General features: G+C 38.4%; 1 protein-coding gene and 1 pseudogene across 2 annotated transcripts in view; both read left to right on the plus strand.

Moving 5' to 3' along the window:
• Window positions 1-18,943, plus strand: part of LOC144659292 (uncharacterized) — a 141,518-nt pseudogene that overhangs the window by 24,944 nt on the left and 97,631 nt on the right. The window lies entirely within an intron of this gene.
• LOC144659681 (fibrinogen C domain-containing protein 1-A-like) lies at window positions 1,352-8,487 on the plus strand. The gene is made up of 7 exons (XM_078520172.1): window positions 1,352-1,365; window positions 1,483-1,568; window positions 1,677-1,961; window positions 2,402-2,470; window positions 4,331-4,453; window positions 5,013-5,150; window positions 6,496-8,487. The coding sequence occupies exons 3-7, from the start codon at window positions 1,679-1,681 to the stop codon at window positions 7,131-7,133; spliced, it is 1,251 nt and encodes a 416-aa protein (XP_078376298.1). The 5' UTR covers window positions 1,352-1,365; window positions 1,483-1,568; window positions 1,677-1,678; the 3' UTR covers window positions 7,134-8,487.

The raw sequence follows: 18,943 nt of genomic DNA on the forward strand, positions 1-18,943 counted from the left end.
CATTCAATGCGTTCTTTGTCCGCTGTGATAAAATATGGATCTTGTCCTTAACTTATTCTTCGACTATTGAGGGAAAACGGGAAAAAGCGTTCGACGAGAGAGTCGTACCAAGATGAAGATGACTGAAGGCCACTATTAACGACGCAAAGGTAGTACACATGTAAGGTGACGTAAATCGTGCGATACCCCGCAAAAATAAATGTTGCTGTTTAGCCACAACCCTGTGTTTTTCAAGTATTTTGTTTTCAGGTTTAAAATAATTAGTAAGTAAAAAGATTGCCGTTTTGTTTTGTTTTGATTCGGTTTTGGTATCCCAATACTTTATTTTTGTAAGTTAGCTTCTAGTTGTATCCATTTAAGATAATAATAATAAAAAAGTGATAATCCAGTTTGAAGTTCACCAGTAGTAAAGAAATGCCTTTTCACGAGTGAAAATCAACAGCAATGCTTAAACGAAAATATCTCTCAAATCAGTAATATTTGTGAGATGAAAATGTTTTTCGATACTTAACTGAGCAGAACGCGAATGGAATAGCAGTAATTCAGAGCAGAAATTTCAGCAGAAGAGCTATTACTGTCTAAGCAGAATGACGAGTACAATAGGAACATCTGAGCAGAATTTCCAGCAGAAAAGATACATCTGCGCCGGAAAGAATTGACAGCGGAACAGGAAACTAATTGGAATTGTGAGCAGAATAGCTATATCTCAGCATAATTTTTAGTAGCCTGGAAAATATCTATCTGAGCAGAAATAAGGGCAGAGTATCTCAGCTGAATTTCCAGCGCAACAAGCAATCGTTTGAAGACCACTGCCTGAGGGAAGCAAAATTCGTTCATCATGAACGAAGACGTTTTCAAGCATTGTGATGTGAGAATAACAACATTTTGAAGAATTGTATCAGACTTAATGGCGTTTAAAATAGAATTTATGCTTGGCAACCATCATGTGCAAAACCATTAATCTTTAGAGGCGCGCGCAATGACTGTAATGACCGGTTGACATTGCCTCCAGGCAAGACGTTCCCCTATAATCTTTCGTTTTTACGCTTTCCAGTTCGAAAATCATCTGCGCAAGCGTGTATTTTTGAAAGTTTTGCATTGGACTTGGTTTTTTACTTTAAAAACAATAGTTTTCCCTCCGACAAGATCACATGTTTAAACCGCCGGTAAAATTGCTAGGCAATTATTTTCACTTTAGCAACAGTCAGTAGTCAGAGCATTTTCAAGGCAACCAATGATACATTTCGTGAAGTCATCAACAACCAATAGGCAAACTACATGTCATCTTCACCCCTAACATTGTTCTCTTTAATGCCAGTGCTCGTTTTCAGAAGACCACATTGTATTGGAGCAGCCAAAGGCGAAGTATGTTCTAGTGCTCTTTTTGCTTTTTTTTTCTTTCTCTGTGTGTCTTGTATTATGTTTTGATGTGTAATATGTACATGGTTTCTGACCAATCGTTCGTATATTCATTCTTTGCAGGTTTGGACCACCGTTTGAAAATTAAGTGGCAACTTTGAAACATACGCTTCCTTTACTTTTACAGTGAATATTGGCGCACATTCAGGGTGAGTAGGGCGTGCAGTCAATGTAGAATTTTAATGCGTGTTATACATTCTCGTTAAAAAAGAAAATGGCGTTCACTCACGATGTAAAACGTTTTGTTTGTTCCACAGAAATGGCCACTCATCTGAAGATTGTTCTTTTGCCTTGTCTGCTGTTGTTCATGGTTCTAATGGAAGATGTAAAACCCGTACTGGCCAAGCAAGGAGGACGGCTAAAACAAAGGACAAAAGTATTAGAAGAAACCGTAAGAAAATTGAACGAAAAGATGAATGAACAGGACGAAAAGATGAAAGAACAGGAAGAAAAGATGAAAGAACAGGAAGAAAAGATGAAAGAACAGGAAGAAAGTATGAAATTGCAGGAAGAAAAGATAAAAGCAATGGAAGAATGCAAAGGTAAATATACGCAACATCAGTTCTGACACCTGAAAATTCATAAAATTCTCGTGGCAAGGGTAATGTGAAATAAATGCTCTCGGCTTTGCTGTTTGACTATATTTTGCTGCCAAGACTGCCCGGCAAAAAACATAAAATTCAATATCTCAACATCAGTCTTAGTGTATTTTATCACCGGTCTCAAGGGAAACAATATATTGATACTTTTTACATGTATTGGTCAGTAGCAGTGATTCAGAGCAGAAATTTTAGCAGAAGAGCATTAGATATCTTAGCAAAATGACGTCGATTACAGTAGCTACGTCTGACTTGGCGCGTTAGTAATTTGCTCTTCGGTCTTTCCTTCGACTTGTTACATTACAGTTGTGTTTAGGCAGACATAATCCTATTCTAACAAGTTTTAAAGCGATTTTAACCTTTCGCTTACTATTATATTTCAGCCTGCTCAAAGATAAAAGAACTCAATGAAACGTTCAATGAGTTGCAAGAAAAGATCAACCACAAACCAGGTAAGTTGATACACACTGTTGAGATACCTTATCAGTTTTGCTAAAACTGTGCTGTAAGAACAAGCAAAATTACTCCCTCATATTGACGGAACAACAACAAAGAAAAGGATTTAAAAATTATATTCCGGATTACACAGTCCTAAATCCATCCTTTAAGACTGACGGCGGCCTTTTTCGATGTTGCTAAAAATAAATCAAAGGATTATTCTTGGTTTTCACGTGACGTCATCAAAATTCTAAAACCCAAAATCGCAAGACCCCTGAGTTTTTATCCTTCACTGCCTAATAGACTTTCTTAATATATATCTTGTTGAGGGTTTTTAGCTCGATAGCATTCGCCATCTTTAAGAAAGAGCATTTTGAATTTCGGAGTTTCACGCCACACGAGATCAAAGATGGCCGCCAGAAGGCTGTCACGTTTTGTTAAAAAAATGCCTTATTCTGCAATTTGTAACAATCTGAACAGTTGAGGTTTAGTGATAAGTGTTTATGTGAATATTAACTTGTTCATGAGGGTGATCCGACCGCTCTTTGTAGCAGTATTTAATGCCAGATGTTTTCATTGATTTCCGGCCGCCATGTTGGAGCCCAACTGCTTGGGCTCCAACATGGCGGTTCCATACTGTGCTCTCTAAATTTGCGAGAAACAATTTGACGGATAACTCGAGTACGGAATAACGAACAGACCTGAAACTTGGACAAGTAGTTTATATAATAGTTTTCTACAGCTTGTATTATTCTTGTTTTTTTTTTACTCAATAGTTTTGGATTTATTTTTACGCGGCGCGACAGTGAAAACCACCTATTACTAACTCCATTTTTGTCCGTAAAAAGGCACGCTTTCCTAATATTGCATGAAACATTGCAAAAAACTTTTTGGCTTCCCCATTCACTTGCTTTTTAATACCTTTGAACCAGTTCAAAGGTATTAAACGCGATACTTTATGCAAATTCAAAATTACATAAAATCGGTTACGTTAGATATGATCTGTGTTCTTTCTGCCAACGGGAATAGGGAACAATGCAGCATTTCTTTTATACATGACTGCTCTAGCTTACTTTAACTCACTTGAATCATATTATTTAACTTTGACAAAACAACAAATACATCTTAATTTGAAAGATGTTGTAGTCGGTGTTCTAACGCAGGAACATCAAGCCAGAATGCTTATGGAATGTAAAAATAAACAAATCGTGCAATTCTGTTTCAAAAAACTGGGAAAAATAAGGGAAAATGTTAAAAATGACGATTTTTGGCAAGACCTGCTTGTATTTATATTTATGACATTGCCATGGCAACGGCCCTTTTTACGGACACAAAATTTCTGCAAGGGATTGATGAAGTTTCAGCATTGTAGAGTAAATCCTTTTTTCAAAATTTGGAAAAAAAACTTTTTTTGGGGGGGGGGGGGGGGTGAGGCTCTACACTTAACAACAGTTTTTTCTTTAAATGTTGGATTTTATTCTTTGAAAAAATTTGACAGTCCTAAAGAATTAAGCTATTAAAGAAAATGCTAAACTAATCTAATGCAAGTTAAGGTAACACATCTTCACTTGACAATTGGATTTAAAGGAGCTACGTAACGGACAACGCATCTTGAAAAAAATGGCAAGTTTTTTCATGTTTCTCATTCGTAATATTTCTTAATCTTCGTCAGTCGAAACCATCTTTGGTTATTTTCGGTTTTGTATTACTTTTTGGTGTTTATCTACGTTAGAAAACTACTATTTTGAGGTTTCCTTCAAGTTGAGAGTAATCAGAAAAATGACTTCACATATCATGACATTGCTCCTTTAAATCTTCAGTTGATGTAAAAAGGATTTTACACGCCACTTACTAACTTCATTATCAATTTTTAGATATAGACGAATGCTCTTCTAACTCTCACAGCTGTGACGTCAATGCTGTCTGCAGCAACACACCAGGATCGTACACGTGCACATGTAAAGCTGGATTTTCAGGAGATGGAAAAAGTTGCGTTGGTAAGTTATTTTAAAGTTGCAGTATATTCATTGGCTGCAAAATATAATCTAGATGGTACCACGAGTAAGTGAGGTCACAGAATCGTATGGTTAATTTAGCAGGTAATTGATACTATAGAATGAAAGTAAATTAAATTGTTTCCGATTGAGTGTGAAACGGCGTCTAAAAAGTAATTTGCTTGAAAATTCCTATGAAAGAAGAGGAAAAGTGGGTCAAAGTGGAATACTGACTGACGTCGTTTTATGTTTCTCATTTTTATCTGCCTGCCAACCTAGAACCAGACAATTGGAGTTTGCTCATAGCCAAGAGCTGTGTTAAAGATTGAAATGTAAAATGACAACCACGATCGAGTACTAGCATCACACTTTCCTTACTTAGTGCTGAACTAGTATCGCAGAGGTCATGGGTGCGATTCCCATTCAAGCCTAATTTTTTTTTCAGGCTTGCTTTTCTCAACTGCTTAAGTTGAGTACATTACTGCGATGATCTTTCATTTGCTTAAAACTTTCCTTACTGATACACAGCTGACATTTCTGTCTCCTTTTTCAATGCCCGCAGATATTGATGAGTGTGTCAGCGGTGTAAACGACTGCCACAGTTCAGCTTCATGTACCAACACTGAAGGATCCTACAATTGTTCGTGCAACCAGCCTTACACTGGAGATGGAAAAACTTGTAGCAAGCCTGAGGGAGCAGGTAAATATTCCCACCTTGATTCTGTTTTCCTTTTAATGCAACATCCTTAATGATGCGCGATTTACTTATCTTATGATATAATGGTGCTTCCAATAGGCCTTATTCGTATTCTCGGTATTGGACTGGAACTAGCGTGCAATGGAGGCTCATGCGGGTAATCTTTTCAAATGCAAATGACATGAAGCTGTTTTTAATGATATTCGCCCGCATGAGCCTCCATTGCAAGCTAGTTCCAGTCCAATACCGAGAATACGAATAAGGCCTATTTTGGTTTATGCCGCCACTATACCTTTAAATTGACAAAACAGCGTTCTGAGTTTCACTAAGGAAGTAAAAAATAGATCAAGATAAATCTTTTTTGTTTATAAATGTAATGCACTTTAAATACAGTGAATATGAAATAGTCAAAACCGGTGTACCTTATACCTTAAGTGTCATGGTATATGCAAGTCTAGCACTAAACAATAATACAGTAACAATTTACTGAGCAATTTTGCATGATTTTCGCGAAATCGAACACCCACGGGGGAGAGGAAGGCATAAGGGAACAGGGAGACCGTTTATATATTTCCCTTTGATCATAACTTTCCATCAAAGTAAGGAATCTCACTTAAGGAAAATACCCACAAAAGTATAAGTAGTTTTCTATTTAATCTTTGCTATGTCGAATTAAGATTTTCGATCATTGTCATTTCCGCTCTTGGCCAAAAACTCAGTTTTTGATGAAGGACTGATAAAATAATGGGAGGGTTGCTGTGGTGGTCAACTGGTGTCAGTCACAATGGGAAAGGTCTTTTTGATTACTGTCCCTAATAATTAGCAACCGAGTGTTTTAAAAAACACAAATTAATACGATCTGTTACGATATTAAGGTCGCCGTACACATCAGTTTTCGTTGGTGTCTACTGCGGATTATTTTTATCGCATAATCTTTTTACTCGCCGAATGTCTTCTACGGTGCCATTTGTATGGTAGACGTCTTCCTCGGTTTTTGCGGGGTTAATGCTGTAGATCAGAGAGCTCGAGAAAGTCATGGTAAAGTAAAATGCAAAGAAGCACAATCACACAGATGATGATCGAACAGATCGAAAACGTTTAGCATTAATTTTAACAGCTTTTACCTTAAGTTTTATTTTTTAACTTTTTATCGGCGAAATGTATATACAATCACACAGTTTGGAGTATTTTTTTGCTCGAAATATATTTTACAGTAAGAGATCAAATATTCTAAAAGTTGTAAAACTTTTTCCATACAATTATATATCTGCCAAGATAACTGAACAATTCAAGTAGCGCCTTGTTCAACTTAAAATCAAATTTAAAGTAAGCGCTTATCTTTTGTCAGATTGTTCAGATCTGCTCAAATCAGGCCACAATCAAAGTGGATTGTACTCTGTCAACCCAGACGGTAGAGGACACTTTACTGTCTACTGTGACATGCGCACCGACGGTGGAGGTTGGACAGTGTTTCAGCGAAGACAGGATGGCTCAGTAGACTTCTATCGGGGATGGAACGACTACAAAGCAGGCTTTGGTCAGCTGACCGCTGAGTTCTGGTTAGGAAACGACAAGATCCACCGACTGACGGCCTCTAGACCCAGCTCTCTACGAGTGGAACTGGAGGACTGGAACGGAGTTAAAGTGTATGCCAAATATGGCAAGTTCAACATTGGCGATGAGCCGGCGCAGTATCGACTTGAAGTGGGTTCATATTCAGGTACAGCTGGAGATTCGTTAGCAAATCATAATAACATGGCGTTTACTACAAAAGACAGAGATAATGACAGACATAATTGGGGATACAGCAGTAATAACTGTGCTGTAGCATTTACAGGCGCCTGGTGGTACTACAATTGCCACAGTTCCAATCTAAACGGACAATACCTGGGAGACAAAAGTGATTTCCGAGGAGCCGTGTGGCAACGCTTCAGAAGCGGTCATTCACTTAAATTCACTGAAATGAAACTGAGGCCGTCATTGTAGAATATATACCAGTAAAAGATTTATTCCTGTTAGTGACATAAATACCCATATATATGTCACTGAACTTTGCTCATCAAAGCTTTCAGTGTTCCAAGTTGGAGGAACTACATTTGCCGCGATCGCGTGAACGCTGATTTAAACAAACTGAGTGCTGTTTAAATTTGACTCCCAAGCGATTTGAATTGGTCGTATTTCTCGACTAATTTTACGTTTTTACCACTGATACATAGACAGTTTATTGCTGTTTCTCGATTTAGGTTTATAGTTTGGTCAGTTAACTGTTTCCGTCAATTCTGAATAGTTGTCAACGCCGCTTGACAGTAAGCAAATGGAGGCGCTCCAGTGAAATTAAGCTGTTCTCACAGCAACGGGATAAACAAAGGAACCAGCCCTTTTTCTTTTAATTTCTGATCGAGAGCGCAAGGTATCGCGCGTCTCTCTGCCTTAGTACCCAGGCTACTTCGCTGTACTCACGTTAGTTTCGCCTCAAGTTATAACCAATAATTTATCACAAATCTGTTCTGCTTCAATTTGACAACTGGGCTTGTTAGATTTAAGCTTTGGTTCCTTTAGTTGCCCTTTCAACATTGCATCCAATCTCTTTTTCATATGTATTAGCAAGTCAATTACCAGTTGATTTATGGAAAAGGAGGGAAGAGTTGTAATCAGAGTGCTGTATTGAATCAAAACTATTTGACTTTGTTGAATCTTCGCTAATCCAATCTGTTGATCGCTATACGGTGAAAATTAGTAATAGGTAAAAAGCACTGTGGCGTGTTGCTCTTTACAAGATTTTGATCCACAGTTGTAAATACATGTTCGAATAAATATGTAGAAAAAGTACCGAAGAGTATAAGAATTAGTTTTGTGTTACCATGCTTGGATTACATTAATTGAATTTCATTGTATCTAAACCCGGATCATAATTGGATGTTTTTCTTATAATGCAGAACATAACAGATTGCAATTTTCCTACCAGAAGTTTGGCGTTAAAATGAATATGATGGTTCTCATTCACACGTCGTTCTTTTTTTTTTATGCTTATGAATGTAACATTTACTGTAAAATGTTATGTTGCCTCGCAAACTACATTTGGCTGAAAAGAAAATTCGATATATTGTTGATTTATGGCTGAGCTTGTTTGTATGTGAACAAGCAAGCAAGTACGTGTGTGCGTACGTACGTACGTAAGTAAGTAAACAAATATATAAGTAAGTTAGTTAGTGTTTCTGTTTCCAGAAATGTATACAAATAAAATATACAAAATTATTAGTAAGACCTAAAAATAAATATTATTTTTAAAAACACACACACGCCACTACTTAATAGTGTCAGTAGTAGCTGAATAAACCCAGTTGGGATGAATTGTTGTTGTTGTTTAATTAACTGATTTTGATCAGGAAAAAGAAAAAGAATGCTGATACAAATTTCATTTTTTGTTTTGCTTTCCTATAAAAGTCTGGTTTCTTACCGGTTTGTCGCTGGATAAACTTAACTCCAAAAAATTGTTTTTGATTTTGTTTTGTGCTTCCCAAAATTAATAATGTTTGTTTCGTGTAAGATGTTTACAAGCGCTTTCAAATCAGAAACAAAGAAAGTGGAAGAAAACGCGGGCGATCTCGCGCTTTTTACCTGTGATGTTCACGTTTTTCCAGTAGATTGGTTAGATTTCCGCCTGCCTCTCTAACCTCTATTACAGCCAATAAGAAATCGCTCATCTCTACCATTTCAAAGGTTAAGAGGTGCAGGTTATAAGGTTCAGACACCTTATAGTATTGTTTTTAATAGCATTGCTTTGGAACTAAAACATCTTAGCACTCCCCCCTCCCTCTCCTTCACGAGTTTCTACCTCGAGTGTAACTAAATGGCAGTAAACACTGTAAACAGAGATAGCTGCATACAGAACGAAACCAGCAACATATCCAACCGTGAAAATATAAAATGTGGAGTCCCTCAAGGCTCTATACTGAGCCCTCTACTATTCTTACTATACATACATTTGCCTGGTTGCTTAACTTATTCCATTCCAAGTATGTATGCTGATGATACCAATATAACATCAAGTGGCATCGATACCCATTCTATAGAGCTCAAATTGAATGAAGACCTAAAACAGCTAGAAAATTAAATTGGCTTGATGCAAATCGCCTCAGTATTAATGTGGTTTAAACTGAATATATGATAATTGGCTCAAGAAAAAGGCTAAATCATGCAAATTTAGACCTTAACCTAAAGATTGGAGATACCAATCTAAAACGAGTTGAAACAACAGTGTCACTGGGTGTCACCCTAGATGAAAAGCTTACTTGGAAGGAACATGTTTCTAATATTAGTAAAAAAGTTAGCAAAGGCTTAGGTGTCTTAAGGCGAACGTTAACCCGTGAAATACTCCCTAATGATTCTTTAAATCAAATCTATAAATCAATTATACAACCTCACTTTGATTACTGCTCGCCTGTTTGGCACACATGTGATAAAGGGTTACGGACAAAATTACAAAGACTACAAAATCGTGCAGCCAGAATTATCACTAGGTCTGGCTATGAAGTTCAGATCTGCTGATCTAAGAAAGGACCTAGGATGGCAGCCACTAGAAGATCGCTGGTACCAACAAAACGTAACAACTATGTATAAAATTGTCAATAATCTAGCACCACACTCGTTGGCACGAAACTTCACTCCAGTTAGAGGGACTCATCACTATGAAACTAGAGGCTGCCATATAAACCTATGTGTTCCAAAACCCAACACTGAGTTTCTTAAAAGGAGCCTCGCCTATAACGGAGTAGTAGCATGGAATGCACTTCCTGTGGAAGTCAAAGAATCGAAAGACCTTAATAGTTTTAAAAGAATTATATCACATATTTAATCTCGTTATTTATTTTCAAATTCAATTTTGTAATTATATTAGAGCACGGATCTCTGGAAGACCATCAATTGATGAATGTGACTCCGTGGATAAATAAAGTTTTCTTACTCTTTTTCTTACTTACAATGATGTGACACAGCATCTCGTTGTATCAGAAGTGTACAGAGCGAGGTTAAATACATATATGTACATATAAATGACCTATGTAAATATAAATGATATGTAACATATAAATTACCTTGTGTTGATGCAGGTGGGTTTTAGTTCTCTTCCATCGATTTGTACATGTTTGAGACTCAATAACTATATTCGACTCGAGGATGCAAGGTTTATATCATCCCGTCACACGATCACCATGAATATTGCGTCACTACCGGAACTCACGTACAAATAAGGATAAAAGACTTGCGAGACCGACAGATTATGTTGTCGATTCTCTCTATGCACTAGTTTGACCATACGGAGACTCAACGCTACACAAATTTTATAATTACAGGAATGACACCGGGTAACTCTAGCAAAAAGATCAGGCAGGAAACATCCCCCTATGGAGGCTTTGAGGGAGGGGTGTGTTGGGAGGGATAGAACATAAAATTTGTTTGTTTGTTTGTTTTGTCTTTCTCTATTTTGCTCTCAATGTTTCATTCAGACTGTTTGTTCCATACTTTCCCTCTACGAACCCGTGAAAAACATTTTTCGGGGGCTAATCCGGGGACGGTGTGAAAAATATTGAGCTACACTCCTGACCCGAGGGGAAGAGGGAAGGAAAAGTTCCCGTTTATCGAACTTTCCTTTTGTTCCTCACTCTACAATACATTATATTGAGCCAGAGAAATGCAAATGTAGTCGTATGGCTTGTTTTTATAATTAGTCACTTAGAAATATGTTCTATTCAATCACTATCAAATTTATTACAGGTCAAATTTAAATTCAGTAATAATGGTCTATGGAAATTTTGCAGTGCTCGCAAAATTAGGCTTCTGCTCGGAATGCTCGCAAAATTTTAGTGGGTGCTCGCTTGCTCGTGGCCGCATAACTTTTCAAGTGCTAGCATGCTCGGTTTTTAGTGGAGGTAGCTTTTTGAAAAGTGCTTGCGTTGCTCGCAAGGCTACCTTTGGACACCCCTCTGTAACAGACCCAGTGGAACCCGACCCAGTGGAACCCGACCCAGTGGATTATTTTCCCCTACCCAGTGAAAATTTAGTCTCCCCAGTGCCCAGCGAATATTTTGATTTTACTCGGCTATTTTTATGCTTTCCCAGTGACTGTGCGGTGTGAATTTTCCATACCCAGCATAATTTTGCAAACAAACAAAAAAATTGATAATAAAAGTACAACAACAGCTACTGCAAAAGTCGAAATTCGAAACATTTCATTTTTGTGAGCATTTGTTAATGCCAAAAAGACCTTCCCGGTCGGTTAACCAATTCCGGTCAAGGGAACGCAGGAAGTGGCATTTTAGAGAGTCCAATTTGAAAAATTTCCCGGGAGAGCATGCCCTCGGAACCCCCTAGAAGTTCATGCCTCCGGCACTCATGTTTACACCTTCGCGGCTCACGCCCGTTAGTTAAACCTTTAAATCTGGTACTTTAAAGAATTTAAAATGTTATCGAAAACCCTGACTGCTCATCCGAAAAACAAGTAACCTAGGTGAGACACAGTGTGACCCCCCATTTGAAAAAAACCTTCCTACGCCTCTGCACTCATACGACTCAACAGATTTATCTTTGCTTGTCACCTTGGCAAGATATGAAGTTGTGGAAAGAATGTTGAAATTAAGGGGTATCTAATTCTGTAGCTAAGACAGTTCCTTCAGTTTAGCCACTATAAAGCAGCCACTTTCGGGAAGGGGATAATGTAAAAACAATAGAAACCCCTCATTTTTGACAACTGGCCATATTTTTCTCGAATAAACCTATTTAAAAACCCAGCCGAAGATAAGCCGACCCAGTGGAAAATTAGCCAACCCAGTGACGTTTTCTCCGAAAACCCGGTGAGGATAAAGACTCCACTGGGTCTGTTACAGAGGGGTGTCTTTTGTCAATGCTCGTGCTCGCAAAGAAAAACGCTATACTCGCATGCTCACAAATGCTCGCAAAGACCATTCGATACCCCTACTGATCTATGTCGAAGAGTTTGGTAAGGTTTGACCGCAGAAATAAGAAGTTTATTCCAAAACATCAAAACATCAAATGTTTGGTTTCGTCGTCAAATCGTGATTGGTTTGATTTAGGTATTTATACTACTTATTTCAACAACCAACATTTTTCAATATTTTGTCAGTATACTCAGTATGAAATCTCCAATCTCTTTCTCATATAGAGAATTAAGGAATGCTGTGCTGTGCAGGTTTCGAATCTAAAGCAATTTTTAAAGGAAAACTGGCCACTTGGCAAGCGAACTGTTGACTTGTTTTTATTATTCGTACATATTTTTAGTGTAACAGTTTTACTTCTGTCTCAATACGGCTTTCATGTAAAGAAGCTTTGTCAACTTTATATGGAATTGCCATATTCAAATTAAAAGGGAATCAATGAATAAATCCGGCAATCAATCAATCTATCAACGTCAAGGTTAGTTTGTCGGGAATATCGACTTTAAAGAAACTACGTTTCAGTGTTGCTTATTTCTTTTCTCGTTTTTATATGCTCATTCCGCCCACGTAGCTGCCAGCAACGAAAAGTACATTTTATTTTGTACTTGTCCTCACAAATGAAAACCTTAAAAAAAGTAGTGTCACTGTGATGTAAATCGCGACGTTTCGACTGCACACTGCTAGTCTTCATCAGGCGATAAGGTCGACTGGTCGGGTGTAACCTTATAAAGCACGCTGCTGCGCTGTGATTGGTTGGTTTCAACAGCTGTGATTGGTGCATTTCGATCCTCGCGCTCGCTGTTACGGTGTGCTGTTGTTCCCTCAGGGGTCCGCTGCGTTCCGTTCTCCTGGAGGTGTGTTTTTTGATCGTGGGCATCCATGCTTCGGAAATTTCAATTCTGCTATCCCTGTTGATATTGTTAGGGTGAAGTCTTATCTGAATTGCCTCTTTGACCCTGCGTGTTTACCAGTGTGGATCATGATCAATAAACTTTACCTCATTCCAAAGCGGGTAGTGTCCGGTGTTGTGGGTGTGCTCTGGAACGGCGGAGGTCTGGATACAGGCGAGTCGGATGTCCCGGTCGTGTTCTTTGATCCTGTCTTGCACTCACAGGGAATACTCCCTGTGAGTGCGGCAAAGTTTACATCGGCGAGACTGGAAGACCTATGCAAGACAGGATCAAAGAACGGACAATACCTGGGAGACAAAAGTGATAAACGAGGAGCAAAGTGGGACGGATTCAGAAGTTCTTTTTCTCTCAAATTTACTGAAATGAAACTGAGGCCGTCATCGTAGAAAGAATACCAGTAACAGGTTTAAAGGAGAAGTTCACTCCAGAATGGCCATTTATTTTCTTTACGCCAATAAAAAGTTTACACAAATATATGTTATTAACCAAAATTTCAGCCTCCAACGTTCACTATAACCCTACGAAATCTTTCCCAAAACTCGACAACTGAACGCCGCCATCTTGGATCTTGGAGCTGGTAATGTATGCGTGACGTCAAAGAGCTTGGCCTGAAGTTTGGCGGGAAAATTTTAATAGTCGAAACTCCTTTTTTTGTATTTTTTGGAGCTCCGATTGTCTGAATGAGCAAAATAAAGCTGCACAAACAGGCGTTTTGACAAACAAAAGCCACTACGAAGAAACAAGGAGTTTCGAGTATTAAAATTTTCCCGCCAAACTTCAGACTGAGCTCTTTGACTTCACGCATACAATACAAGCTCCAAGATGGCGGCGTTCAGTTGTCGAGTTTTGGCTAAAATTTTGGTGAATAACATATCTTTATATAAACGTTTTATTGGCGTTAAGAAAATAAGAAAATAATTGGCCATTCTGAAGTGAACTTCTCCTTTAATCCTGTTAGTGACGTCAACTGACCAACACGTCACTGATCTTGCTCATCGCAGCTTTCAATAATAAGTCGTCCACAAACAATGGCAAACTGTCAATTATTTTGAGTGATGTAAAAGGGAATTCTTGTAATTGTACATTTTTTCAAGAAATTATTTTCCATTTCAATAATCGAGGTTACAAAATGTAACTTCTACCGTAAACCTTTATGTATTCATATCATTTACATAAGTGTGATCCTCTCTGAATGACAGATGGGAATTTAGTATTAGCCATGGTTTCTAATTAATTAATAGAAACTCAGCCGTATTCTATTGAAAATCCGCGAATCTGATTGGTTCTCCCACTGTTTTCTATTCGCTATTTTCTATTCGCATTTTGGCTTATAAGTACGTAAAATTGTAGGTTTTTGGACTGCTGTCCTTTAAGAGTTTCTCTCGTTTTCTATGATCGATAGTCAACTCGGCTGCGCCTCGTTGTCTATTCGCTCATAGAAAACTCGGGCTCGTAGTCTAATTGCACAACTTAGATGACAGCCCAGGCATAAGTCTCTTTTCTATCTGTGAGTGCTCGAGCTTTCACGCGCTTTTCACGCTCTCTGAAAGAAGACGATTGGTTCCCAGGCTACTCCATTGTAGTCATATTAGTTTCGCTTCAAAATAGTATAAAAATCAGTCGTTATTCCTTCTGTTATAATTATTAATCTAACGTAAATCTGTTTTGGTTCAAAATTGCTTTTGAGCCGTTAGCTTACTTTAATCGCTCTTTATTCTTGAACTTTTTACATAATCCTTGAAAATCAGACGCCGATTAATAATCGACATAATAAATGTGATTTAAACTGTACCAGATGCAGTCACAACTCTTTGTCATTGTTGGATCATCGCTCGTCCAATTGTTCAAATTTCCAACATGAATGTAGTACGCCGCGTCCCGTCTATAATTAATTAAATAAAGTCGTTCTGTTTGAGGTCCGTACGTCAGTTTTAATTTGTGTATGTTTAAATGAGTCGTTTGTAAGGTGTTAGCCTGCGAGTGGGCTCCCAATGAAAGTGGGGCAGGGCGAAAAAGTATCAGCGAGCGAAGCGAGCCGAGAAGGGCTTGCGGGAAGAAAAGCGGTCCTCTCCTCTCCTTCCCACTGCTTTTTTCCTGTCCCTTCCCCCTCCTTTCTCTTTCCGCATTCTTGTCGCCCCATTTTTGACCGGGGAGCCTATAGACAGGCAAGTAAGGTGCTGGTAGTTGTTGATCTATGGAGAGGCGCACATGTCTCAACAGATGTCAACCAATGTCAGAACACACGTGCCAAGTCATTTTAAGACAATTTTAAAAACCTGCCATTGTACTTACTTCTTACTACTTACTTCTGCAGTTTCACTGGCACAATCCCTGCTTTAAATTCCAAAATACATGGATTCTCCCAATGTCTAGCTTGTCAACGTGAAGATCCACATAGAAACCAAGACCAACTATTGTAGGTATTATTTTAGAAAAACACGACACAAGTTTACAGTTCCACAAAGCGTAAGAATCTGCAAGATTAGACAGATCAAGTACACTGGGGAAGGGATCAATTAAATGTCGGTGAATACTACATCGGCATCCCAGTTCCTGTAGCGGGACCACTCACCCTAAATGGGATGCTTGTCGAGCGAACCCTTTCTCCCCCCTCCCCCCTCCACGCTACGCGTATATTGCCAGGCTGTCTCAACAGTTCGCTGATAACCATACGTATTTATGGAAAAAATGGAATGTTAAAGCAAAGAGCATGCAAGAATAGAACATAGTGCTTCCTGGCAAGGGTCGAATCCCGAGCGCTCAATCTAGAGCCCAAGGGCCAATTGCTAGAACACCGTATCTCTACCTTCAAAAGAGAAAACAGTCGACGCCTCTGTGCGACAACCTCTCGTAAAGGACTACTACCAAGTTTTGGCTTGTAGAATAACTTTGTATGTGGTCAGAACTTTGTATGTGGTCACACCATATCTTGGAAGTTAAGAAGGCGTTTGCACTAAAATTAAACCTCATCAAAAGAAGTAGATTTCTTCCTAGAAACATGCTTTTAGACCTGTATTTTAAGATCATTTTGCCCGGCGTGACCTATGCACTGCCCATCTGGGGTGGTCACTGTAACAAAGACGGCTTTAAGTCACTTGAATCTTTACATTGTAGAGCCGCACGTATTATTTTTAATTTCCTGCGTGATATGCCCTCTGAGGAAGTTTTAGAAAAGGCGAAATGGGACTCTATCTTTTATAAGTACAAGCTCGGTTTAGCGAAATTAGTATACAAGGTCTACAACGATTTAACACCACCAGATATGCGCCATATCATTGTAAAAGCGGAAAACAAGCATGGACTAAGGAACGGTTACAAGGTAGTGGTACCGCGCTTTTTCACCAACTTTATGAAAAACTCAATCGCTTACAGGGGATCCGTTATTTGGAACGCCCTGTCACAACGACTACACGGTAAAACTAGTAATTTTAAGTCGTTTTTTAACATAGTAAAAGGCAAGAACATTCTTAAAAATATTAGCTTCGAGGCGTTATCCACGCAGACTGTCAGACTGAACGATGATGTTTTTAAATTTTATTGAATTTTTAAATTGTTATTATAATAGTGAATTTTTTCTATCTTCTCAATATTAGGATGTCTTTTTATATGTCTTTTTAAATTTTTAATTTGTACACGGCCCCACAAGCTTTTAGCTTTAAACTTTTTTACCGTGTTTAAATAAAGTTGTTGTATTGTATTGTATTGTATTCTTCTCCTCTCGAAGTCAACTGCGTTAATTAACAATTATTCTATGAACCCGCGTTGGATACGAGGTGGTAAATAGCCAACTCGGCGCTTCGCGCCTCGTTGGCTATAACGACTCGTATCCAACAAGGGCGAATAGAATAATAATAATAAGAATAATAATAAGAACTTTATTTAAGTGTCTAGTCTTCTAGCTAGCCTTAAGCTTACTAATCGGGGACACTGTTTAAACTAAAATATAATATAAGTACAAAAACGATTCTGGTCTATTTACATTAAATAATTGAATAATAGAATAATAGAATAATTGTTTTATTAAATTCTTCTTCAAGTTAAAATCGACTGGATATTTCAGTTTGATGTAAACGAAGTGATAGTATGAGGAGGCGGGAAAATTTGTGGTGCGGTGTTCACTTCTGAGTTGAATGAAACACACGAGGAAAGCGAGCGAGAGAGTTTTCTTCCCAAGATTTTCCTCGAACAATCTCCTCTAAAATCATCTATATATCCTGGGAATTTTGACAACAGTTAAGATTTACGGGAAAATCTGAAGCAAAAGCTTTTCTGGAAACTACACGTCTTGTGCAGGTCGAACGAAGCAAGTGTTTACATTGTACTTCTTTACGGATCCACGGCTGTCATCAAGACTGCTATATTATTTGAAGCGAAATGGAGCTGAAAGTTGAACAGGTTTATTGAAGTATAAAAGGACAAGACCAAGATTGAAAGGTAACAAACTTTACAGAAGTGCTGAGCCTAATTTTATGACGTACAATGAATGAAACTGCGTCAGTTTGCCGTTCTTTTGTAAATTATTTGCTGCTTTTCTACTTTCTTCACTCGCTCTTGTTGTGCATTTACAAGTATTATTAATTAAACTTTTCGCACTGCAATCCTTTTGTTTTGCGTAGCTAATTTTATTATGGCATTTCTGTGGTTTTTGTAGGCACCGCTGATTATTTCTTGTCCATACAGCTCGCCAAATTTGCTGTTTTCAACCATTTTTCTGATGAAGCTGTCGCTTCCCGCAGAAAAATTTTACGCTGAGCGGCACTAGCCGCACTCATTCCCCATATAATTTCAAACATAGGTATACGAGCTGATAACCGGGATTCAGTGAACCAATCAGAAAGCTAGAAATGTAATATCCGAGGTTGAGAATTTAATAATAGCACATAAACCTACATTACTGGCCCACTACTTCGGGCACCATTTGGGTAACAGGACGCCTTAAACTGGGCTTTTTTCGACCTTCTCTGACCGGAGCCCCCTTATGTAACTTTTAGAATATTTAAGCAATCACAATGAAACTTATAGGATGTACTGTACGACCAAACATCTTTCTTTTGGTATCCGTCACGTGGGATGGTGACGTCACATCACCTGACAATTACATCATGATCAAAACAGCCGCCATCTTTGATCCGCCATCTTGGATTCCAAAATATTCCAAAATGCCAGAAAACCACCCAAAATTACTGCAAAGTACTCAAAACCAATAAAAATGTGCTTTAAAACCGTAAAAATGCAAAAATAATTCCATTTAAGTTAATTTTATAAATAGAAACACGCAAAGTTACAAATTTGGAAAAACATGCCTATAAAAATGCCGTTGCCATGGTGATTACAAGTCCCTGACACATCATCCAACCCACCAAATTATTGCCAGATAAACTTTAGGAAAACTCAGAAAGTTTGGCAGCGTTTGGTTGAATCTTAACAAAGTTATAAGAGTTCAAAGTCAGTGCGGGCCTCAAAAGCCCCCGCTCCCCCCCCCCCCCGGTCTTAATAGGGTTAAGCCTTGAAACGATGACAAAGTTTGTTCGCGCATTAGGCATTTTACCTCTCGCATGCATATCCGACGTTCTCCAATGACAATTTGGTTTATCGTGACACTGCTAATATTGCAACCTGGAAATTGAACCGGATGCACTGAAACCTTCTTCAAATGACTAGATGTACTCTACCGTGGATGCCGGAGGGCTTTTGGTTTTTGTTCGCAGCTCAAAGATTGCGGCTTCAAAGAAAAAACCCTTTGACACCCAGGGGTAGTTGTGTTGTTGAATAAAGCGATTTTTGGTTTATTAAGGACAAGACAAGCTACACCTCAGAATTTCTACTCCATGTGGTATAACCTCTTGTAAACGACCCCCTCCAGTAGGCGACCACATAGACTTTATGGTGATCGTTTACTACAGGCTCGACTGTATGTAGAGTCGAACCTGGATTT

The sequence above is a fragment of the Oculina patagonica genome, chromosome 7 (assembly GCF_052425735.1).
Source record: "Oculina patagonica isolate OP01 chromosome 7, crgOcupat, whole genome shotgun sequence".
Classification (NCBI taxonomy): Eukaryota; Metazoa; Cnidaria; class Anthozoa; order Scleractinia; family Oculinidae; genus Oculina; species Oculina patagonica.